Below are 20946 nucleotides of genomic sequence, written 5' to 3'. Positions count from 1 at the left end.
GAAAGGAATGTTTGTTAAAGGAAGAAAGGAATGTGTGTGTGTGTGTGTGTGTGTGTGTGAAACACCCCAGCCCATTGCTTTGAAGAAAGAACGCGTGACTGCAACTCAACGCTCCAACCTAACCTATGATCTTTTAACTGCATTTTAAATACAAGTATTTTCCTAGAGTACCAGCCAGTACAACCAGTATATTATTTCTGGTATATCAAAGGTCGTGGTATGTTCTGTCTTGTACACACAGCTCTTGCCACTATAAAGTAGCAGTAGAAATATCCAATCACAAATCTAGTCATAGAGTAAAAAACACAAAAAACAAACGCAATGGTTTGGTTTTTCATTTATTTCTAAATTACAAATCACTGACACATATTATATAAAATGGGCACACATTGGGTTACATCGAGAGGCCTTAAGGGCGACATGTGAATAATATTAGTGTTCATTTCTCTTCATCTTCGTCCTCATCATCAGTATCATCATCATCGGTATCGTCGTCGTCTACTTCGTCCAAATATTCGCCGATCCAGGAACGATACTGATTTAATTTAGAACGAATCTGTGGTCTGACATCTCGGTTAGGATTCACAAACTGTAGAAGTTTCCTCGTGTTGGGGCTTTTGTCAAAGTAATGCATATAGGTCAGAAAGCGAGAGTACGTGTCTTTAAATAACTTCCATTGCAATGTCTTCATGTTTCTTTCTATGGCATCTTGGGACATGTTTTTTTCTTCGTAGCGTTTTCTCTTGCTTTCGATATAGTCATGATTGATGTCGAATTCACGTTCCACCATGAGACGAATGCCTTCGTTTTCCAGGTCGGGCGACAGCTCTTCTTCTTTTTCATTTCCCTCCTCGCACGTTTTAAATCGCAGATGTCGCTGCAAGTCGCTTTAAAGACCAGACCACACGTATCGCAAGACTGCATCCTCTTGACTTTTTTCAGATAGGGTTCCACCTCATCTTCTTCTTCGTCGTCACTTTCGTAGGCGGGTATGCCTAGTAGTTTTCTTTTGAATGCGTTTCTTTGCATGATTTGCATGTAGAGCTCTTTCTTCGTCGGTGGCTGCAACTCTTCTGAGACATTCGCCGTTACGTTCGTGCTTTTATACCATTCGGACGGCCCCGTCTCTAAACCATTAGGCCGAAGACGCCAATGTTCGGGCGTGGTCGGTTTCAAGTCCACCAAGAGATATCCGTAGGGCCTGTGGGTAGGTTCCTCAAACCGCTGCATGAAATGACGAGTATTTCCAGGATACATCTTCTGTGCCAAGGTTAGGACTTGCTGCTTGTTGAACAGTGCCAGGTAATGACAGTTTCTTCTCTGTGTCGGGTCCTTGCTGTGATACAGGTTCTGGTTGATGGCAATCACAGAGAGGTTTCTGTGGTGACTTCCTTCTGTGAAAAGGTCGGTGATGCGAGAGTCTTTATTGGCCATACACATCAGGTCGTCCAACACGATGAGATTTCTGACTCTCGAATCCAAATAACGATCCTTTTCAAAATTCTCGGGTATGCCTTGAACAAATTTCACTCGAGCAACCATTTTGATCGTATCATAGAGGGGTTGCCATCGTTTGTAGAGCCAAATGATGCGCTGGGGAGGCGGCTTGATTTTACCATCCCTTAGCAGTTTGTACAAGAAAAATGTTATTCCACACGACGTGGGTCCCGACACGATCATGGTGAACGGATGTAACAATCTTAGGGGCTGCTGCTGCTGCTGTTGCTGCTGCTGCTGCTGTTGTTGTTGCTGCTGCTGCTGCTGTTGTTGTTGCTGCTGCTGCTGCTGTTGCTGCTGCTGCTGCTGGGAAGACTTATTTTCAGATTCCAAGAGTCCATGTTTATTTCGTACGTGCCGAGTTAGGTCGTGGGTCCAAACATATTTTTTTTCGCAAATGCGACACTGATTCATGATGTTGACTGTTGAAGTGTTCGACGTGAACTGGCGATGTTGAAACTGCCATGCCCCCTTTTATAGCCTTCTCAGAAATGCGTGTGCCGTTTTTGCTCAGTCTGCTCTCGTCGTTTCTGTTCCACGCCACTCTGTTCTCGTTTCCGTTTCAGATCGGCCTTGGCTTGCTCTACCACCTGTTGCGTTGGGGAGACCATGACGACTTTGGGTGCCGGGGGCTTGTTCTGTTCCTCTTTTTCTTTTTTTCCACGTGGGATCGTAGAGTTCTAGACATCGATCCACACTGTACATGATCTGGCTTTTCCCACCACGTTGAATTTCGAAGTGAGGTTGAAGTTTGCCTTGTGCCTGCAGTTTATAGAAACGGGTCCACTTATCAACGTCGGGTACATATAATTTGTATTGGTCTGACATGTTGCTCCTCTGAAGGTTCTACCTCAAATGACGAGTTTTGAAAACTATTTTATTTATATACCTACTTCCTGTGACGTGCTATTTTAACATTTGAATTTGTGTCGGTCTGTCACACAGAAGTATCAAACGTAAATGAACTTTCTCTCTCATCTGATTTATAAACTTTCCACCCAGGATCCCACTGTGCCAGCCGAGGGACACACTCAGGGACACATATTTACACTAGAGGGTCACATTTTAGACTGGAGGGACAGATGCAGGGTCACACTTACACACTACCCTACTTTAGCTATGGATATTGGGGAAAACATATACCAAGTAAAGTAATTCCATCGAGATACCGTTCCCACCGAGACATAATTCTTAACTGGCCTATAGGTCATAAAGTCATCCTATTTATAAATAACAGAAGAGTACAACACAAAATTTTATTACTAAACAACAAAAATGTAGTACATAAAATATATGACAAAACATACAGTTATGACAAAAACATACATTTGTCTCACACGTGTTTGAAACAGTTAATGTCTGAACACGTTATTCACATGGGGACATCTTGGAGAAAGTCTGTAATGTTCCATCACTGGGTCGTCCATTCTCTGCCATCGATAGGCGCGTAGTCCACAACAGTAACAGACGACGGAATCGTGATCCCCTGTGTAGAAGAAACCGGCCTTGGCGAGCTCCCTCGATTTCTGGCGTAACTGTATGGGCCACCACCCAAATGTCTGCATCAGCGTGTAGACGTGGCGCATTTCGGGATGATGGCAGAACAGGTAACGTCTCGAACAGCAGTCTTCTTCATCCCAGGCAGCGTCTGTTTTATATTCTCGAGCGGCATCTGTTTGATCCACGGGTTCTTTGATTTCACCATCTTCATTTTCATCCATATTGTCACAGGTAGCATCCGTTTGATCCACGGCTTCTTTGATTTCACCATTTTCATTTTCATCCATATTGTCACAGGCAGCATCCGTTTGATCCATGAAATGTTCTTCTTCTGGTTTGGTAGCCACTCTTTTACATTTGATTGTATGTCTTTCTGAACATTTGCAGACCAAGATGTCGTCCTCGTCGCTACTGCTGCTGCTACTAACACTGCTCGAATATCCCGATGCCATCTTCTTCGTTCCAGATAGAGTGCAACAAGACACAAAAATGTCAGAATCATAAAACACGTCTGTTCTCTAGTAAAACGAACGTAGATATGGTCGTTTTCGGCTAGCGAATGACAATTAAACCGTATCTATCCTTTTTATACTCTTCGTGCCAGTCTAAGTAGGTCAGGGGGCATTATAAGTAGGTCACGGCCGGGTCAGTAGGACGTTGCACACGGCACAGTAGGCCAGTCTATGTAGGTCAGGGTCAGTCTAAGTAGGTCAGGGCCGGGTCAGTAGGACGAGGTCACGTGACAAGGCCGTGACGTCATCAAGGTCAAGGTCACGGAAAGTAGGTCATGGCTCTATACAGGCCTGGGTACTACATTTGGGTTGAGCAAGAGTGATCGTCATAAGGCAGAAGTGAGCAATCGGCGTATAAAGAGCACTCAATTGCATGAATCGTGGGTGTCATGATTTTGTTAATCCGTTTCAAGAATCAGTTGATTTACAAAACATCTTTAAAGCTACTATAACTCCAAAGGACATACCTAGGGCTCAAATGTTAGGAGAACAGCTACATGAAACACTCATAGTACAGCGTCTTGACAGTGACCCTCTATCAGTAAATTTCCATAACCCCCTCCCAAAAGCTACATGTTAAAAACATCCACCCATACCAATAAAGGAACAAACATCAAGACAAATAGTCAGACAATGATGCTCAAATCAACAATACGCGTGTTTGGTGTCTTGCTCCTAATAACACACACACACGATATATTGACATGAGAGAAGTTCTCGAATATCCACTTGGCCCTGTTCTATGGTCTCTAGCTACTGCTAACCTGGACACATCAGCTATCTGGGGCTATCTAGGATACTGGGAGGTAGTAGTTAGTGAAAAGGCTGAATACCTTACACCAGTTGATACCCGGATACGAATCCAGTACCTGCCAGTCTAAGTCGTAATCACTACACCACTGAGGTCGATACTAATGTGGGTTTATTTATTTAAATACAGCAATATTTCGGGCATTTCTTGTGATGTCACACCCCACGTCATCCATAGCGTGCCCACGCTAAGTGAGGTCAAGACGTGTCTGAACACGTTCTGGAGTGACTCGTGGGCATCGCCGTATATGGGCACGTTTCAAACCTTTCCCTCCTCGGATGTGCACAGCTGTCAAACCCATTAATCCAGTCTTCCACGTCGTGGAATTTCCACCCCTGATGTTCGCCACCTGTCGACTTCGACACCGTTTCCCAGTATAGACCCCCGACAGCTACCAAACCCATTAGATCCACGCTATCTTGCCATCTGATAGTCATTAACGACTTCCGCACCATCTGTTTCCTGTATAGACCCTCCCCCCCCCCCCCCCCCTCCCGCTGCCAAACTCATAAATGTGGCCGACATCCGGTGCGTCGTGACACAGAGGTCGGGTTCCCACGCCCATCCGGCAGCTGCCAAAGTCATTAACGTAGTTAGGTCAGCGTCATGACGCTTCGAGAGGTCAGCGTCCCCACGTGACCCGGGATCAACGAGTATACATGGGGCTCAAATGACGGTGGTACTACGAATGATTAATAATCAATCTGCTCTAGTGGTGTCGTTAAACAAAACAATCAACACACTGACGATCACGGTTATTCTGTATTAGTAAACCCTCCTTTGACGGCTTACAATTATTTGTCACTGTATCACAAAACATCGCAAAGTACAGATAAAAGACAAAAAGTGCATATTGACGAGATTCGATCCTAATGCACCAGTTGTACACACGACGAGACGTTTCTCTTTTGTTTCACACCTCAAGACGTTTTAACAATTCATTATTGGAGTTTTTATTAATCTAGCATTTGATAAAAGCAAATAATGTATTGTATTCAGACAATTTTGCTAGATTATAGATACAGACCGGCTATTCAGAACTCCACTTATCTACCTTTAGCAAAGTCACGAAATAATTCACAAGTTTTTTGTCTGGGTAAATAACTTTAACAAGCCAAACTATCTCTTTTTTCTATAAAAATCAGTCTTCTGTAAAACAGTCCGAATTGTATCTTTTTTCTTCAATGCAATTTGTTGATGTATTTCAAATCCATGCACAAAACTGATTCCCAGGGATGTTTTAAAGTTACACTCTCTGGTTACCATATTATAACATCATGTATAAATATGAAATACAAGCTCAAATGCACTTTTAAAAAACTCGTGTTTGTTCGCTATGAACGGAGATCGTCAAAAGTATGTGCTCGATTCGTCGCCTGTGCCTCCATTGCTCGACAAAACACAAACGACAGCCTGTTGTCAGTTTCAGTTAACACGTGCGTTTGCCGATTTCAAATTGTTGGGTTCGTCTCAAAAAATGAAATGAGAAATCTTGCGCTGTACGAAGAACGTACTAGAGTCTTTCGTTAAAACCAGTTTGATCTTGACAACGTATTATTAACAATCGTACCTTCCTGTTTCAGAATTAATATTTTATAAAGTGTTAGTAGAACTTTCAAAGTTTAGTTTGTATACTAGTAACACATTGATCATGTATATATTTTAAAAATAAAATATACTAAAGTAGACAATGAACGTTTTCACTTCTTAATTTTACGTGTGTTAAAATCGACAAATTCAAATAAATGTTCTTTCGTTTGGAAAGGGTAAAGTTAGTTTTTTTTTGTTTAACGACATCACTGTTAGAGCTTATTGATTTAATAATCATCTGCTATTGGATGTCAAACATTTGGTAATTTTGACATATAATCTTAGAGAGGAACTGGGTGCATGTGCAGGGGGAGGGTCTTGGAGGTCGAAACCCTTACCTGCCCAAGCTTAAAAAAAACATTAAAATATTTTTTTTTTGCTCAACACAGTCTATAACCCCAACCCCGCTGAAATCCCTGCACACACGCCCATTGATTTATTAGTCATCGGCTATTGGATGTAAAACATATGGTAAGTTTTCCATTAGTAGCAATGGATCTTTTATATGTACCATCCCACAGACAGGATATCACATACCGTGGCCTTTTATATACCCGCCGATGGGGATAGATCCTAGACTGACCGCGCATTAAAAAAAAAAAACGTTTTTAGGTCTAAGTAATGGAAAAAAAAAACCATATAGTCTTGAAAAATGTTACGTAAATTGAACACAACACCCTCTTCCTCTTCCCCATGAGCGTTACGTAATTATTAACACCCCCTTACATGTAACGCGTATGCCAACCGCTGGCCACTGTCAAAATTTCAAGGCAAATCTCCCACCGACCCCGGAAAAGGCGTTGTACCATACCTCTATGGATATAAATATGTTTTGGAGATATGAGACGACCCCTCAATCAAGACAGTTAAATTTGTTCAAAATCACGTGAGCTCAGCGCCTGCGCAAATAACGTAGGCTAAAGTCCCAGTTCTACTGGCTTCCCGCTAAATGAAGAAAAACAAAGCGGGCCATTGCGTTTGTGGTTGACCTAGATAAGGGTGTACACTACCAAATCAAATCCCATAGACGAAAATAGTAACATATACGGCTAAAACTCCTACCTGCAACGTATCAACCGACATAAACGCCACGGATATAAATACTACCACCCCTTACACTTAAAGTGAATCAGAAAAATATGGGGGTCAAGCTGCTCGTTTCTGAGATAACGGGTAGCGTCTATGACTACCCTAGTTTCGCACAAAATTTGAGTACTTTTTTTTACAGGTACCCCATACATGTTTCAAGCACAAGGCTACTTGACACATTGGTACTAGATGAAATAAAATTGCCCATTTATTTTACCCAGATGAAACTATTATTTTTTACAACCAACACACTCACATTTATAACCAATCACAGGACTTGTGGTGTTCACTTCTCTATCAAAAGTTCGGTGCACCTCGAACTTTGACCCAGCCGGACGTTATTTGGTATTGTACTACCATAATGTAGATAAGCGAGCATTGCGAAACTATAGCGATGTGGTGGACCTATTCTATATGCTTAAATGATACAAATATTCCAGGGACTGCAGCTTTAACAATAATGTGATTGCATGCTAAAAATCATATCTCAAAACAAAAACAAAGTAATATATGTACATATTTCAATAAATATTTGTTTTAATATAAAGCAGATGGTTCAGTAAATAACCTATTAAAAACACTGACACGTTTAATAAACACAAATACTACTGTGATTCAAACTGAATACGTTTAAATAAATTAAAGAAAACTGCATTGACAGTCGCGTTTCTTTTGTTGTTCAGTATAGGGGCGGGACGTAACCCAGTGGTAAAGCGCTCGCTTGACGCGCGGTCGGTGTGAGATCGATCCCCGTCTGAGCTAAAAATCCCGACTCTTTACTATAGTTATTCAAGCTACATTAAAACACATACATTTCCCGCCATGGTCGTTATTACACGTTAAAGGGACATTTCTGAGTTTGTTGCATTGTAAGATGTTTCCACTAATAAATTATTTCTACGATTAAACTTACAGAATATTAGTGTCTGTATATTCAATGTGTTTCTGGTCGAATTGATATTTGTAAGAAGGCCAAACTGGATTCTGTCTTTAAAAAATTTCGTACGTACGACAAAATAATATTTTACGAAATAAAATGAAATTTAACCTAGTAACACGTTTAATATACAGCCATTAATATTTTATGCAGAACAATATATTTGATATGTAATTTCAATCGTTAAAAAGGCTCTGTTAGTCGATAACATATTACAAGTTGCAGAAAAATCAGGAATGTCCCTTTAACGTTTGTTTTTAAAATGTCGCTGGCCAATATTATACACAAAGGAATAAACATAAAATAATTTACATTTAATAAATGTTAACTCTTAACTTTCTCCTGCGATATATTTCAAACCATGCTTTTGTGTACATTTACTAAACAAATATACTCCCCCCCCCCCCCCCCCCCCCCGTTTGCAACATTTATTTTCAAACAAAATATGTCTTCATAAATGACGAAAAATTAGGTATGTACCAAATTATAACTGTATAGTATTCTACATATAATGTATAGCAAGTTAAAAACTACTTGTATAAAACAGATTAATAATCTATTAGGAAACTATTATTTGATTTAGGCCTTGGAAAGATATGAGATCATCAGGAATATTTCGGTAGAAATACTAAGCATTATTTGTCAATAATTAAGCAAACAATATTTGACCAAGCAATGCAGCATCGTTTTCATCAGCTGAATACATCAGAGAAATGTTCCCCTTTAAATATGCAGCATTTCTTGATTAAATCAATCCCAAATGTGTCTGAAGTATGTATTACCAAATTAAGACAATCTGCACAACTTATATTATAAATATTACTAGCTTTAAAAAAATGAATATCATTTTGTATTATGTTCTGCATTTAGTGATATACGTAATATAATTATATATATATATATATATATATATATATATATATATACTCTTCAAAAAAGTAAAGGAACTCTAATAAGAACTTATAATTGCCAAAATTGTAAGGTATATTAGTTATGGTGAATGGTTATATGATAATAATGAATTAATTGGGCAAACATTACAACCGGTAGTTCAGTACTACAGTAGGGTTTATGACCACCAAAGATCTTGAAGGACCATTGGAGGCAGAAGTGAAATTTGAAAGTTGACTTTTTTATCAGTAAATCGTAAATTCAAACAATAAAAATGACTACAAATAAAACAACAGAATGAAAAAGATTGACAGAAATAATGTTCCACAGTGATTAATGGACCTTCCTGGAAATGGTCAAAATCGAGAATGACACCCCACGCACGTGTACGGGGTAACTGCGTGATGCATGTGCAAACTATGGAATGTGTTTCGTTGTGTTGATAAACAGACCTGAACGTTCTTTATTGGGATGTCTGTGGTTAAAACGTATGTTTTAATATTTCAGGTTCCCCTATTTTTTTGAAGAGTATATATATATATATATCCAACTGTTCGAATGTAAAAATGAATTGTAGTTCAGAAATATAGTAATTCGATAATTAATATATCATGCTTTAATTATTTATTTATATTTTCCACTAGCCATTCTTCTTGTGTCACAGTTGTACTACATGTTATATATTGACTGTAACAATAAACTTTAGCTTACGGTAATAAAACATGGACCTGTATATCATTACATCTTTAAATTAAATTAAAGAGTTCATCTTGTTCCATATCCTCTATACATAAGAATAACCAGTTTGAAAGAACAACATTCGTGCTCAACAAGACAAACCTACTTCACTAGTGTCATCGAAATATAAAACAAACTTTATGGTACCTACATTGTAGATGCGTCCATATGCAACAATGCACATGCATAGTTTATACTATGGCCAAAGAAATAGGTTTTACTTACTTGTTCAAGCACCAAAGGTGATGATCTTCGTGCAACTAAAAAAACCTTTCTTTTAATAAATACGTTTTCTATAAGATAAACCCCCGTATTTCAAATCCTTAAAATAAGTTACAAGCTTTTTACTGTACATGTAAATGAAATAAGATATATTTATGAAATCCTCTAGTACTAAAACAAAAGTCTTTAACGAGCATGTTACGCGACAACAAGACAGTGCGGTTATAACAGTGCAACTGTATGAAACTTATTTTTACAGACTGGTACCCAGCCTCACTTGGTACAAACTAGTAGCCACTGCTACTTTACTATCTCTCTCAGCCGGCAATATATCAGCACTAGAATGAGTGGGCTTTCTAGAGGCTTACTGTGACTGTTTAAAGATGATGATAAACACGACAGTTTGTGGTGGATATTATTTTAAATTGTGATTGTATATTATTTTGTTTGTGTCACTTTGTGTCAGTATGAGAGCAGGTTTTGGAAGCTGTATCGTTGTTAGAACAAAGTTAGTTGTGTAGGTTTTGGAAGCTGTATCGTTGTTAGAACTAAGTTAGTTGTGTAGGTTTTGGAAGCTGTATCGTTGTTAGAACAAAGTTAGTTGTGTAGGTTTTGGAAGCTGTATCGTTGTTAGAACAAAGTTAGTTGTGTAGGTTTTGGAAGTTATATTGCTGTTAGAACAAAGTTAATTGTATAGGTTTTGGAAGCTGTATCGCTGTTAGAACAAAGTTAATTGTATAGGTTTTGGAAGCTGTATCGCTGTTAGAACAAAGTTAATTGTATAGGTTTTGGAAGCTGTATCGCTGTTAGAACAAAGTTAATTGTATAGGTTTTCAAAAACGCAATGTCGACCAAAAGCGAAACAAGTCAAATAGATAAAAGCGAATGGTTATTGAAAATGTCGATTTCATTCCAGTTTGTACATTACAAATCCACATTTCTGTACAGGAAAGAGCCCATGTGATATTTAAACACAGTCCAGAGCCAGGTTTTTGTACGACTACAGTCTCATTATGTAGGTCACCAATACAATGTCTATACTGCTGACCATACGTCATTGTCACAATCTCCTACTGGCAGTGTTTGATGTTGTAATGGACTTACCACTGTTTCTGGGTTTGTCGTTTACATGTATAGCACTATTTCCGTCCCAGCATTATATCTATATATGCTGTCAGTATCGTACTACATGGACGATGCTGCTGGTTCATCGCTGATTTTTTCATTGATAACCATATCCTGCATCGTCACCACACTCATGTTGGTTCCTTCAGACGCCGTGTAGTGTCCTGTTTCAGGTCCATCACTTGCAGGGATTTGACCACAACAACTAGAGATCTGTCTGAAGAAGAACCTCATCAGATTGGTAAATGTTCTACGAAATTCCCGGTTGAAGATCATGTATACGAAAAAGTCCATGGACAACCCCACAAGAGACAACATTCCGCCGAAGGAAACGATAAACTGGAACAAATAGTGTTCTCTCTTGAAGAGTCCGTAATCGTGGTGGGTTATTTGTACGATGGAGCTTACTGTGATGGGCAAGGCCAGGAGAACAAAGAGAAGCGAAGATATGAGGATTGTGGTTGTGGTCAGGATTTCCCTTCTGTCGCTCTGCTGCTGTACATCCCTGTTGAGGTGCATTGCCTTTCGTTGTATCCTGTGTTGTCTCAGGGCCAGAACCATCAGGACATTCATGAGCAGACAACCGAATAGAGGAATGTAGACAAACATTATTTTTGTAGCTAAAGCCAGACCTTCAAAGACAGCCTGGTTATGATCATATAACAGGGAGTTTCCGAACACGTACAGAGTAACGTGCCTCCTCGTAACTGTAGCCACTTTCAGTTTCAATGGACTGAAGATGTGGATTCCGAATATGACGACCAGCACTGCACCACAGAATACTACGGGACTTCTTCGTCGTAAAATCTGATGTGCCTTTAATGGAAATCGCACTGCAATGTATCTTTCAGTTGCAACGATTAAGTTGAAACAAATTGAACTCCTTTGAAAGACCATGGTCACATAAAGTCGGCCCCATTTAAACAGATGCCAGTATAACTTGGACATATAGGTTTGACCCTCGAGAGCTGTGGCATACGAGTTTACGATCAGTTCAACGATTGCAACCGCGAGTTCACTAAAGCTGAGGAAAGTCAGAATTTTAGACGTTGCGCTTCTCATTCTGGTCTGAGTGAACACGACGATGTTGAATGAATTGTTGAGGATGGCCAGAGAAATGACGACAAATTGGAGATATTTGTAGACTCCTCTGAAATCCTCATACATTTCCCGGGGTATGGAACCCATGTCGAGAAGGGACATCTTTGATTTTGTTTTTGGCGTGGTGTTATTTGAAATATCATCATGGCAACAGGAATTTGTGGTCGAGGGTGACTCGTCATGTTCTACGTAGTCTTCAGACGTCATTGTAGCATTTGTGGTCGACTGCGTTGTTAGTGTTGTAGTCGTGGTTTCAGCTGTGACAGCATCCACTTGATCAGTTAATAACTGTTTGCTCCCAGCACTCAGAAATACGACCACGAGAAAATATGAGTGCACGTAATTCAACTCCATCATCAACGTATCGGGCGTTGTCAGTTTGTAGATGTTTTAGAACAGAACTAAAATTATCCCGACGGGCGTTTGTAATAAAATAAACCAAGGACACCGCAATCAATAATTTCTCCTTCTGAGTTCTTATTGGACAAACCATATGTACCAATGTTTGTTGGCAAGCAGAAAAAAACAAACCGTTTGAGAGCGACACATCAGGTGCTATTAAGAGTGATGGCGATTATAGAAAATCCAATACACAATAACTCCAGCTGAGTTAGGAGATAAGTAATAACCTACCATCCTGTCTATCTCAGGCTCTTTCATGTTCAGAGTGAGTGGGTGCCTCTAATGCTCGAATAGGTTTTTTTCAATACTGCTAATAAACAAAGATTAATTAACACTGCAATCTTCATAATTAAAGGCTACTATATCGCATTTTGTCTTGGCACAGATAGCCGTTTCAAACTGACATCAGAAGAGCAACTCTCTGTTAGAAAAGGATACGAAACGGTGATTATGGCCCGTGCGTGGCATTGTCGCTAACCATACTTATTAAATGACAATAAACCTATATGGATGCTCCAGTCTATAACGATTAATCTCACACGCACCCCATCCCTAAATGTATACTGTATGGCCTTTTTTTTCTTTATAAAACATGGGCATTCGCGGACACGTTTCAAATTGGTAACAAAACAACACGTTTGGTGATGATGATAACTAGTTTCACGTGCCCATATACCACTAGGGTTTCGAACACGCCCATCCCGAGTCCGACCTCCGATAAGATCGGTGGCCCGACTCGGGATGGAGGGGTGGGGGTGGGGGTGGGGGGGGGGGGTTGAAAATGGGCAGAATTTTGAAAATAGCAATTAGTAAAAAAGTTGATAGAATAAATAAAAAATAATAAAAAGGTTACAAGCCAAAAATAAAAAAGAATTGACTGCTCGGCCGAATATTTATATAAGTTGGAGCATTTTAGAAGGACAGTCCAAAATTAAATAAGAGAAAGAAGAGAGGATCGGACTATTTAATTAAAAAAAGGTAATTTCAACATAAAATTTTGAACGCAGATCTAAAAGTTTAAAGTCCGATCGATATGTTCACGCGAGTGGCCTCGTTAAGGCCGTTTGGGTGCACAGCTTAAAGGGACGAGATGGGTTGCATCCCGTCAAGAAAACCACTAGATTGACAGTCGATAGACGTTGAAGGTGTAGTGCTGTGCTGAAATACAGATCTTGAGAAGCCGGATCCGTCTGAACGAGAGAGAGTATCAGACTAGGGTATAGTCCAGTCGTCATGGGTTGATATAGTGGTGCGGACGGGCCCGAATCCGGAGGATACGAGATGGTATCATTATAAAGCAAGGTAAAGTCTAGAAAAAGAGTAGTAGGGGCCGACCCCGCTTCCTATTTCTTCTTAGAGTGGGGCGGTCAATCTTCCAGTGTTACTAGGACAGGCTCGGACATGTAGAGACTAAACGCGAACAACCGTGGCGTTCTGCAGAATGGCCGTCATACGAGTCACGAAAAAAAACAAGTCGACAGTCAGACGGAGAAATGACGTGGAGGCAAGGAATCTCGCTAAAAAAGAATCCAACTTGGTGGTGCAGGCTGTCGAAATGAGAAGCGTTCCAGCGTTCAATCAGTTCCAATGGCCGCATACATCCCAGTAGAAAACTTCATTTCGCTGACAAAATACAACGAAATGAAGGACCCCGAAGTCGAGTACACGAAAGCACGTGCAGTGTGCACAAGCGAAACAAACACGTCTTACCGCGTGGAGCTCCAGACTGGGAATCAACACGTTTGGAGCGTCTTTAATATATGTGCCAGTTTTGTTAAAACGAAGGTGGAAAGTAAAAACATTATTTTAACATTTTAAGTACTGTATGATGCCAAGAGTTTAAATACAAGGTCGGCTCTTTTTTCAGGTGTACTATCTAGGTACATTTGGTACATTCCTTGATGAGGCTATATCATAGTTCTATAACGGAAGCTTCTAGAAAAAGGTATTTATTCATTTGTGTATAAATGTTGCATGCATACACAAAACAATCAAATATTGATCAGTAGAAATGTGGGTTTTTTAAAATCTTAAATTATGTTTTTAACCACACACACACACACACACACACACACACACACACACACACACACACACACAATCTGTCCGTTAATCTCTCGTTTAGCTACTAATATTGCAAATATGATTTTCTCGAGTTAATTATACAAAGATTTTATGTGGAATACATTAATTTGTAGTCAATTATTACAAATAATATTAAAAGTAGGGAAATGTGACACTTGGCAGTGGATAATATTTAATTACATTTCAAAATATTAAAACATTATTAGCAATAAAAATGTATTTGCTGTGACGCAACCAATGGTGGTTTCGTTGGCTAAGATGGTCTAAATGTATTTTCACAAACATCAGGGATGTTTAATCTTTTTCAAGCCCATTGGGATATTTCTCGTTCCAGCCAATATACCACGACTGGTATATCAAAGGCCGTGGTATATGTTATCCTGTCTGTGGGATGATGCATACAAAAGATTCCTTGCTGTTAATCGAAAAGAGAAGCCCATGAAGTGGCGATAGCGGATTTCCTCTCTCAATATCAGTGTTGTCCTTAATCTTATGTCCGACGTCATATAACCGTAAATAAAATGTGTTGAGTGCGTCGTTAAATAAAACATTTCCTTCCTTCCTTCTTTTTTAAACCATGTTGTTTATTTTTTAATATTTACTGACATGGACGGTCACTGGCCATTGTGGAGTCTGTGGTGGATGTAGCGGTTGTTATGAGCATGAATCAACGAATGTTTAACGGTACCCGAGCACGAAAAATTCATCGGCTATTGGGTGTCAAACTAAGGTAAAAGCAAAACTTAATGCGGTTGTTATGAGAGTCGAACGATTAAGCGTCGGATGTGTTGAGCATATTTTAGTGATTTGTTTAACATTGGTTTTAATGGGGTTCCAAGCGACATTGAACAAAATTTGGCTTATTTATTTTTCTATTTTTAAATGTATCAAAGTATAATCATATGATTTCAAAACAAAAATTAATAAATGCTTTTGGGCATTAAAATCCCCCAACTTTTGACATAACCCCTTTAAATCCCTATATTTTCCCATACATACCTGACAACACGAAACACACCCTATAGTCCTTCCCACAAGTAACACCTTTTCATACTATAGAATTTACTACAAGTTATTGTTTTCTAAATAGTATATATTTTTGATGTTATTTCTAAAACACTTTTACTTTTCTTCTTACTTCAAACCAAACTGAAATTATTTACAAAAGAAAACATTTTTGTAGGAGGATGGGACGACTATAGGCCAGATTTCAGATGCTGCCACTCACCAAGAGTTTTCATAAATGTTTTCATCTCGATTCACTAATGCCAACTATCAATGCATTGTCAAAACTGTCAGAGTGACCAAGTTCTTTACGATTCTGACCATTGTTATTTAGTGTCCTAGATTGTGATAATGACAAAATCAATGCTTCAGATTGCAGGTATGTCTCTGTTGAAGACTTCCCACGTGGAATTAACCTCGTATCATCACTGTCTGTTTTGACAATGATTAGTTGGAGTTTTCCCATTAGATTAGTTTAATCGAAAAGGCAAAAAAAAAAAACCCCAAAAACCCAGGTCAGCTACACGACATCTGAGATTTCCACTATGCCTCCATATCTTCATGAAGTTAAAGTTACCCCTAAAATAAGCTTTCACATCTTTTTCAAAGTTGGGTCCTGATTAGCCGAATACTCTGCCGTTCGAGAGCTAGACGGACATTTGGACGGTTATGATCACTCTCTGCCGCTAGAGCGAAAACACGGAATGGCTGCCTACCACACGGTAGGCAAAGATTTCCGCTCCGATACAACAAAAATCCAATTTTGACGCTAAATACCATTATCTCGCCTTCATGTAAAATTCTTTAATCTCATTGGTTGTTTGCCGTTGGACAAATCCCTTATACCCCTGTGGGCGGAGCCAAATTCTCTTATACCCCGTCTGTAATTTCCAACAGTTTCCAGCCACCCCAGTTAATGCTAAAGCAATAATTAGATTATCACTAACATTGATAATCAATCAAGTATACATAATTAATTTTATTTTTACTATAAAATACACTATTTCAATACTTTTAAAAGCTGCAATGTTGAACTGGGCCACCTAATTACGGTCGTGGTGTTATTGTATTAATGCGCGATTAGCAACAGTTGTTTTTTTGTCTTTTATTTTTAATATTTTTATTTTTTTACTACATACATTTCTGATAAAAAAAAAGGTTTTTTTTGTTTGTTTAGTTTTTATTAATATCTGTTTCAGACAATTTCATATTACAAACATTTGAAGTTAAAAACTCGTTTATCGATGGAACTATTTTTCGTCACTGGCAAGTGGTTTCGTTCGCGTCCGCGTGGTACGGCTCCATTAATAAATTGTTAACAATTATTGTCTGGCCTTATTTTGATTATATGGTTTAACATGTCGGCAAGATAAATTCGTTGTAGAAGCATCTCTCGGGTTATATGGCTTTTTATGTACCCTCTGTGTGCTCTTTTACCCCCTCGCCTTCGGCTCGGGGTAAAAGAACACACAGAGGGTACATAAAAAGCCATATACCCCTCGTGATGCTTCTACAACTTATATTACACTAAGTTTGCCGATAAAACATATTTCACATATTAACCACTAATACACACGCGCGCACACACACACACACACACACACACACACACACACATAGACAGACACACACACACACAGATAGACACACACACACAGACACACACATACCACAGACAGACAGACACACACACACACACATAGACAGACACACACACACACATAGACACACACACATAGACAGACAGACATACAGACAGACAGACACACACACATACATAGACAGACACATACACACACACGCACGCACCAAGAAGAAACCCGTGAGTGTCTACGTATTTAACCGGAACACTGTTGAGCGGGAATCTTTACCTACCGTGTTTTCGCTATACAGTTAGAGAGCGATCATAACCGTCCAACTGTCCGTCTAGCTCTCGGACGGCAGAGTACTCGCTCTGGGTCTTAATAATAAGGAATAAGTTTACAAAAACTGTTTCACTAAGTGAAATATGGCATTTGTGTGTGGTTGAAAAGAAATACACTTGTTGCTATTAAGAATGCGGGTCAAAGGCCCTCCCGATCAATCGTTAAAGCCCTGGAATCCATTAAGGAGTATAGCATAGACATGTTACCCCAGCGTGTGCGGTTCCTCATGGTGCAAGGGTGAAAACATTATCATGGGTTTCCTTGAGTCTGGCGAAGACAACACATATCCGGTATGTCTTGGACATGTTAAAAACAGGTTCTATAAACATTTGTGATAACGTTTTCAAATATGGTTTCCAATATTGTGTTGTTTACCAGAGCTCTATACACTGTTTCCATGGTCTGACAAAGCGAGGTTTTTTTGTTGATAATTTGGTTCAATATTGATTTGTTTACCACAGCTCCATACACCGGTGTCCTGGTTTGATAATACTAAGATGCTACTTTGTATGCATACTGTTAGGTTAATTCTACAGTAAAACGTGATATACTACTAGCTTACACTTCTAAATGTCATACAAACATAGTGTGAAATCGTTAAATGGCAGCTATTATGAATTGTGACGTTATCCGGCCAATTGAGGAAACTGCCACATTGGTCCTATATCACGTTTTATTCTACGCAGAAAGACCTACGGTCTCACTAAAAAGTTCACTTCCAGGTGAGAGTTCATTGATCACGGTCCACGATAGTTTCTAATTGTGACATATGATCTGGTTCACATATGCACTTCTAGTAATTGGGGATGAATTAAAACAATATATATTTTTAATAATAAGCTTTCTGGCTGGATTGTACCCATGCTATTTTGTAATATTGTGCATTGACCCTTTGGGACATGGGTGTATAGCAGAAGAGACAGTCGGAGTGAATCTGTTAAAGAACCTCCTGTTCGGACCGGTACTACAGTCAGATGCGGTCATATGCAAAACAACTGAGACAGAAATGTGCTCATTTCGGAGTGAAAATAAATGCTTATATAATGTATGTTCACAATGGTGTATTTTTGTTAGTGCCAACGAGAACCCGTTCTATTGGCAATCTTCATTTGAAGTTGGGCAATTTAATATGGATTTCAATGGCAGATGACATGTTCAGTAAGACCTAACTTCATGCATTAAAAAGGACACTGCGTCACATATTCTTACATCATTTGAATATCTAGTAATGGCGGACTGGAATTAAAGTTGCGTATACAGTTTACAAAAACACGTCATATTAAGCTTGAGATTAGATGATAAAGAGATTATTAACCTCCTGTGTTTCGGTATCGTCAATATCAAACTTCGATCACTCCACCTTCGATCTCTCGAAAACTTCGATCTTTCGATCTGAAGCGACGGTCCCGGCTGAGTTGCTATACAACTTAGTAATAACGACCTTCGAAAACTCAAACTTCGAAAACTCGATAAACTCGATCTCTCGACCTAATTATTTGGTCCCGCCATAACGATTTAAGAGAGTATGCACCTCTAAAACTCGATGCGTATGGATTGATCAAACTGTCCTGCCGGGAGTATTTTAAAGACAATTTATTGTCAATCATGGCAATCAAGCGAAGCGCGCCTGTCTCGGGTGGTCTTGGCTGTCGAGGATTAGGGTGATAATTACAGAGTAATACATCGCCAACTAAGCGGAACGAAATGATCCTGTGTTTGGTAGTCGGTGTTCGTCCGTGGTGGAGAGCCTCGCTACGTCATACTTAATTACAGACACAGTCTGGTTATCTAAAGCGATGTTTGTTTTTGCTCTCAAATCGTGTGAAACTTTAGCTTTTCTTTTTATATATCAATTAATGTTTATCAATTGCCAGTGATTTAGTTGTGTTAAAAATTGATACATCACAGATCGAGTAATCTGGGGAAGAACCCGGTAATGTGGGGATAGCTAGATCGGTTTTAAAAGTTCTGCTTTCTTGTCATCCAAGGAATCTTCCGTAGGGCTCAGAAATGGGGGTGGGTAGCCAGATTGGACAATGAAAGTAGAGGTGCGAAACGTACATAATTTTGTGTAAAACAAATGTACTTAAAGTGTTATTCGGCATTCAGTGTTTTATTTGATAGTTACATTCCGCCATGTTTTAACAATTGTAAAATACGTTAACGTTACTTTCTTTTATTTATATATGTATGTAAATGCCTTCTTTTTTTTCGTGGTTTTTTTCTGTCAATAAATACATGTAGCCTATATGCTCAAGCATATATTTCAAATCCATCTGTGTTATCTTTTTTGTTTTATTTACTTACTTTTACAATATACGTCGAAGATGTCAATAGCTGGGATGGGGTGGGATGGGATGAGATAGGGTGGCGTTGGGTGAGATGACTGATATATCAATTCGCCTTTCAACTGGGGATGCATAGTTTTCAGAGTTCAGAGGTAGGCAGCGAAGTGTACGGTTCTTACAATATTAAGCGAAATCAACCAGCTGCAATGCAGCTTCAAATTTGAACTCTTATGTATTAATTTCGGAAACTTGAACTCTCTGAAACTCGAACTATTTCCTCGTCCCCTTCAAGATCGAGTTATCGAAGTTTGACTGTATATTAGGAATAAAAAAAATATGTATTATGCTCGCCAGGAGCTCGTATAATAACCCAGTAGTTCCTCGTTTTACAGATAATATGGAAAATCAAATTGCAAAACACTCAACTCTAGAAAGGTTATTATTAGACTATAGGTTTTATCTCCGTCCTGTGTGTCTGTCGGTCAGTCTTTTCACTTATAGTTTTCCGGATGTTTTTTTCATATTGCCATGAGATATATATATATATATATATATATATATATATATATATATATACTACTCAAAAGAATTTAAGGGTCAAAAGTTTATAACCAAATAAGTTTCAGAGTGTATTAGATTGATGATGTAAACTACACCAAAAATTTAATTTATTGTTCCATATTTACAAAAAAACACAAATAAACGTCACTGTATACAAGAAAGTCACATGACATGCTGTCAAAGTTGAAGGTTGTCAAACATGGATTTTACACATTAGAACATTCGTTTAATAGTGTGTGAATCCACCCCTGGCGCGAATACACTCGACACATCGTTGCCTCGTGTTGTTGATCAGACGTCTGAAGAACTCTTGGGGAATGGCCTGCCACTCTGCCATAAGAAGTTGACCCAGATCATGAAGGTTGGCCGGAGGGGCATGGTTATCCCGAACTCTCCTGCCTAATTCGTCCCAGGCGTGCTCTATTGGGACCAAGTCAGGCGAATATGCTGGCCAATCCATCCTGGCGATACCTTGTTGTCTGAGAAAGTCCGTTACCACCCTGGCGCGGTGGGGTCTGGCATTGTCATCCTGCAGAACTGCCCCGCCGCCAATCTGCTGAAGGCCTGGGAGAACCAACGGCCGGATAATCTCATTCAGATAGCGGATTCCATTCAGATTGCCATCCACCACATAGAGGGGGGTCCTGTGGTGGATAGAGATGCCGCC

The 20946-nt window shown here is 39.3% G+C and overlaps 1 protein-coding gene across 1 annotated transcript; it reads right to left on the bottom strand.

The window, feature by feature from the left end:
* Positions 1 to 10972: 10972 nt before the first annotated feature.
* LOC121369702 (FMRFamide receptor-like) lies at positions 10973 to 12220 on the bottom strand. Its single transcript, XM_041494754.1, has one exon. It carries the CDS (start codon positions 12218 to 12220, stop codon positions 10973 to 10975), a length of 1248 nt encoding a protein of 415 aa, XP_041350688.1.
* Between the last annotated feature and the right edge of the window lie 8726 nt (positions 12221 to 20946).

This window comes from Gigantopelta aegis, chromosome 4 (genome assembly GCF_016097555.1).
Source record: "Gigantopelta aegis isolate Gae_Host chromosome 4, Gae_host_genome, whole genome shotgun sequence".
Classification (NCBI taxonomy): domain Eukaryota; kingdom Metazoa; phylum Mollusca; class Gastropoda; order Neomphalida; family Peltospiridae; genus Gigantopelta; species Gigantopelta aegis.
The sequence above is the reverse complement of the archived record's forward strand: the minus strand, read 5'-3'. Positions and strand labels throughout refer to the sequence as shown.

What these genes read in the sequence shown, in the direction of transcription:
- LOC121369702 (XM_041494754.1), bottom strand. Translation starts at nt 12,220, where the DNA reads ATGACGTCTGAAGACTACGTAGAACATGACGAGTCACCCTCGACCACA.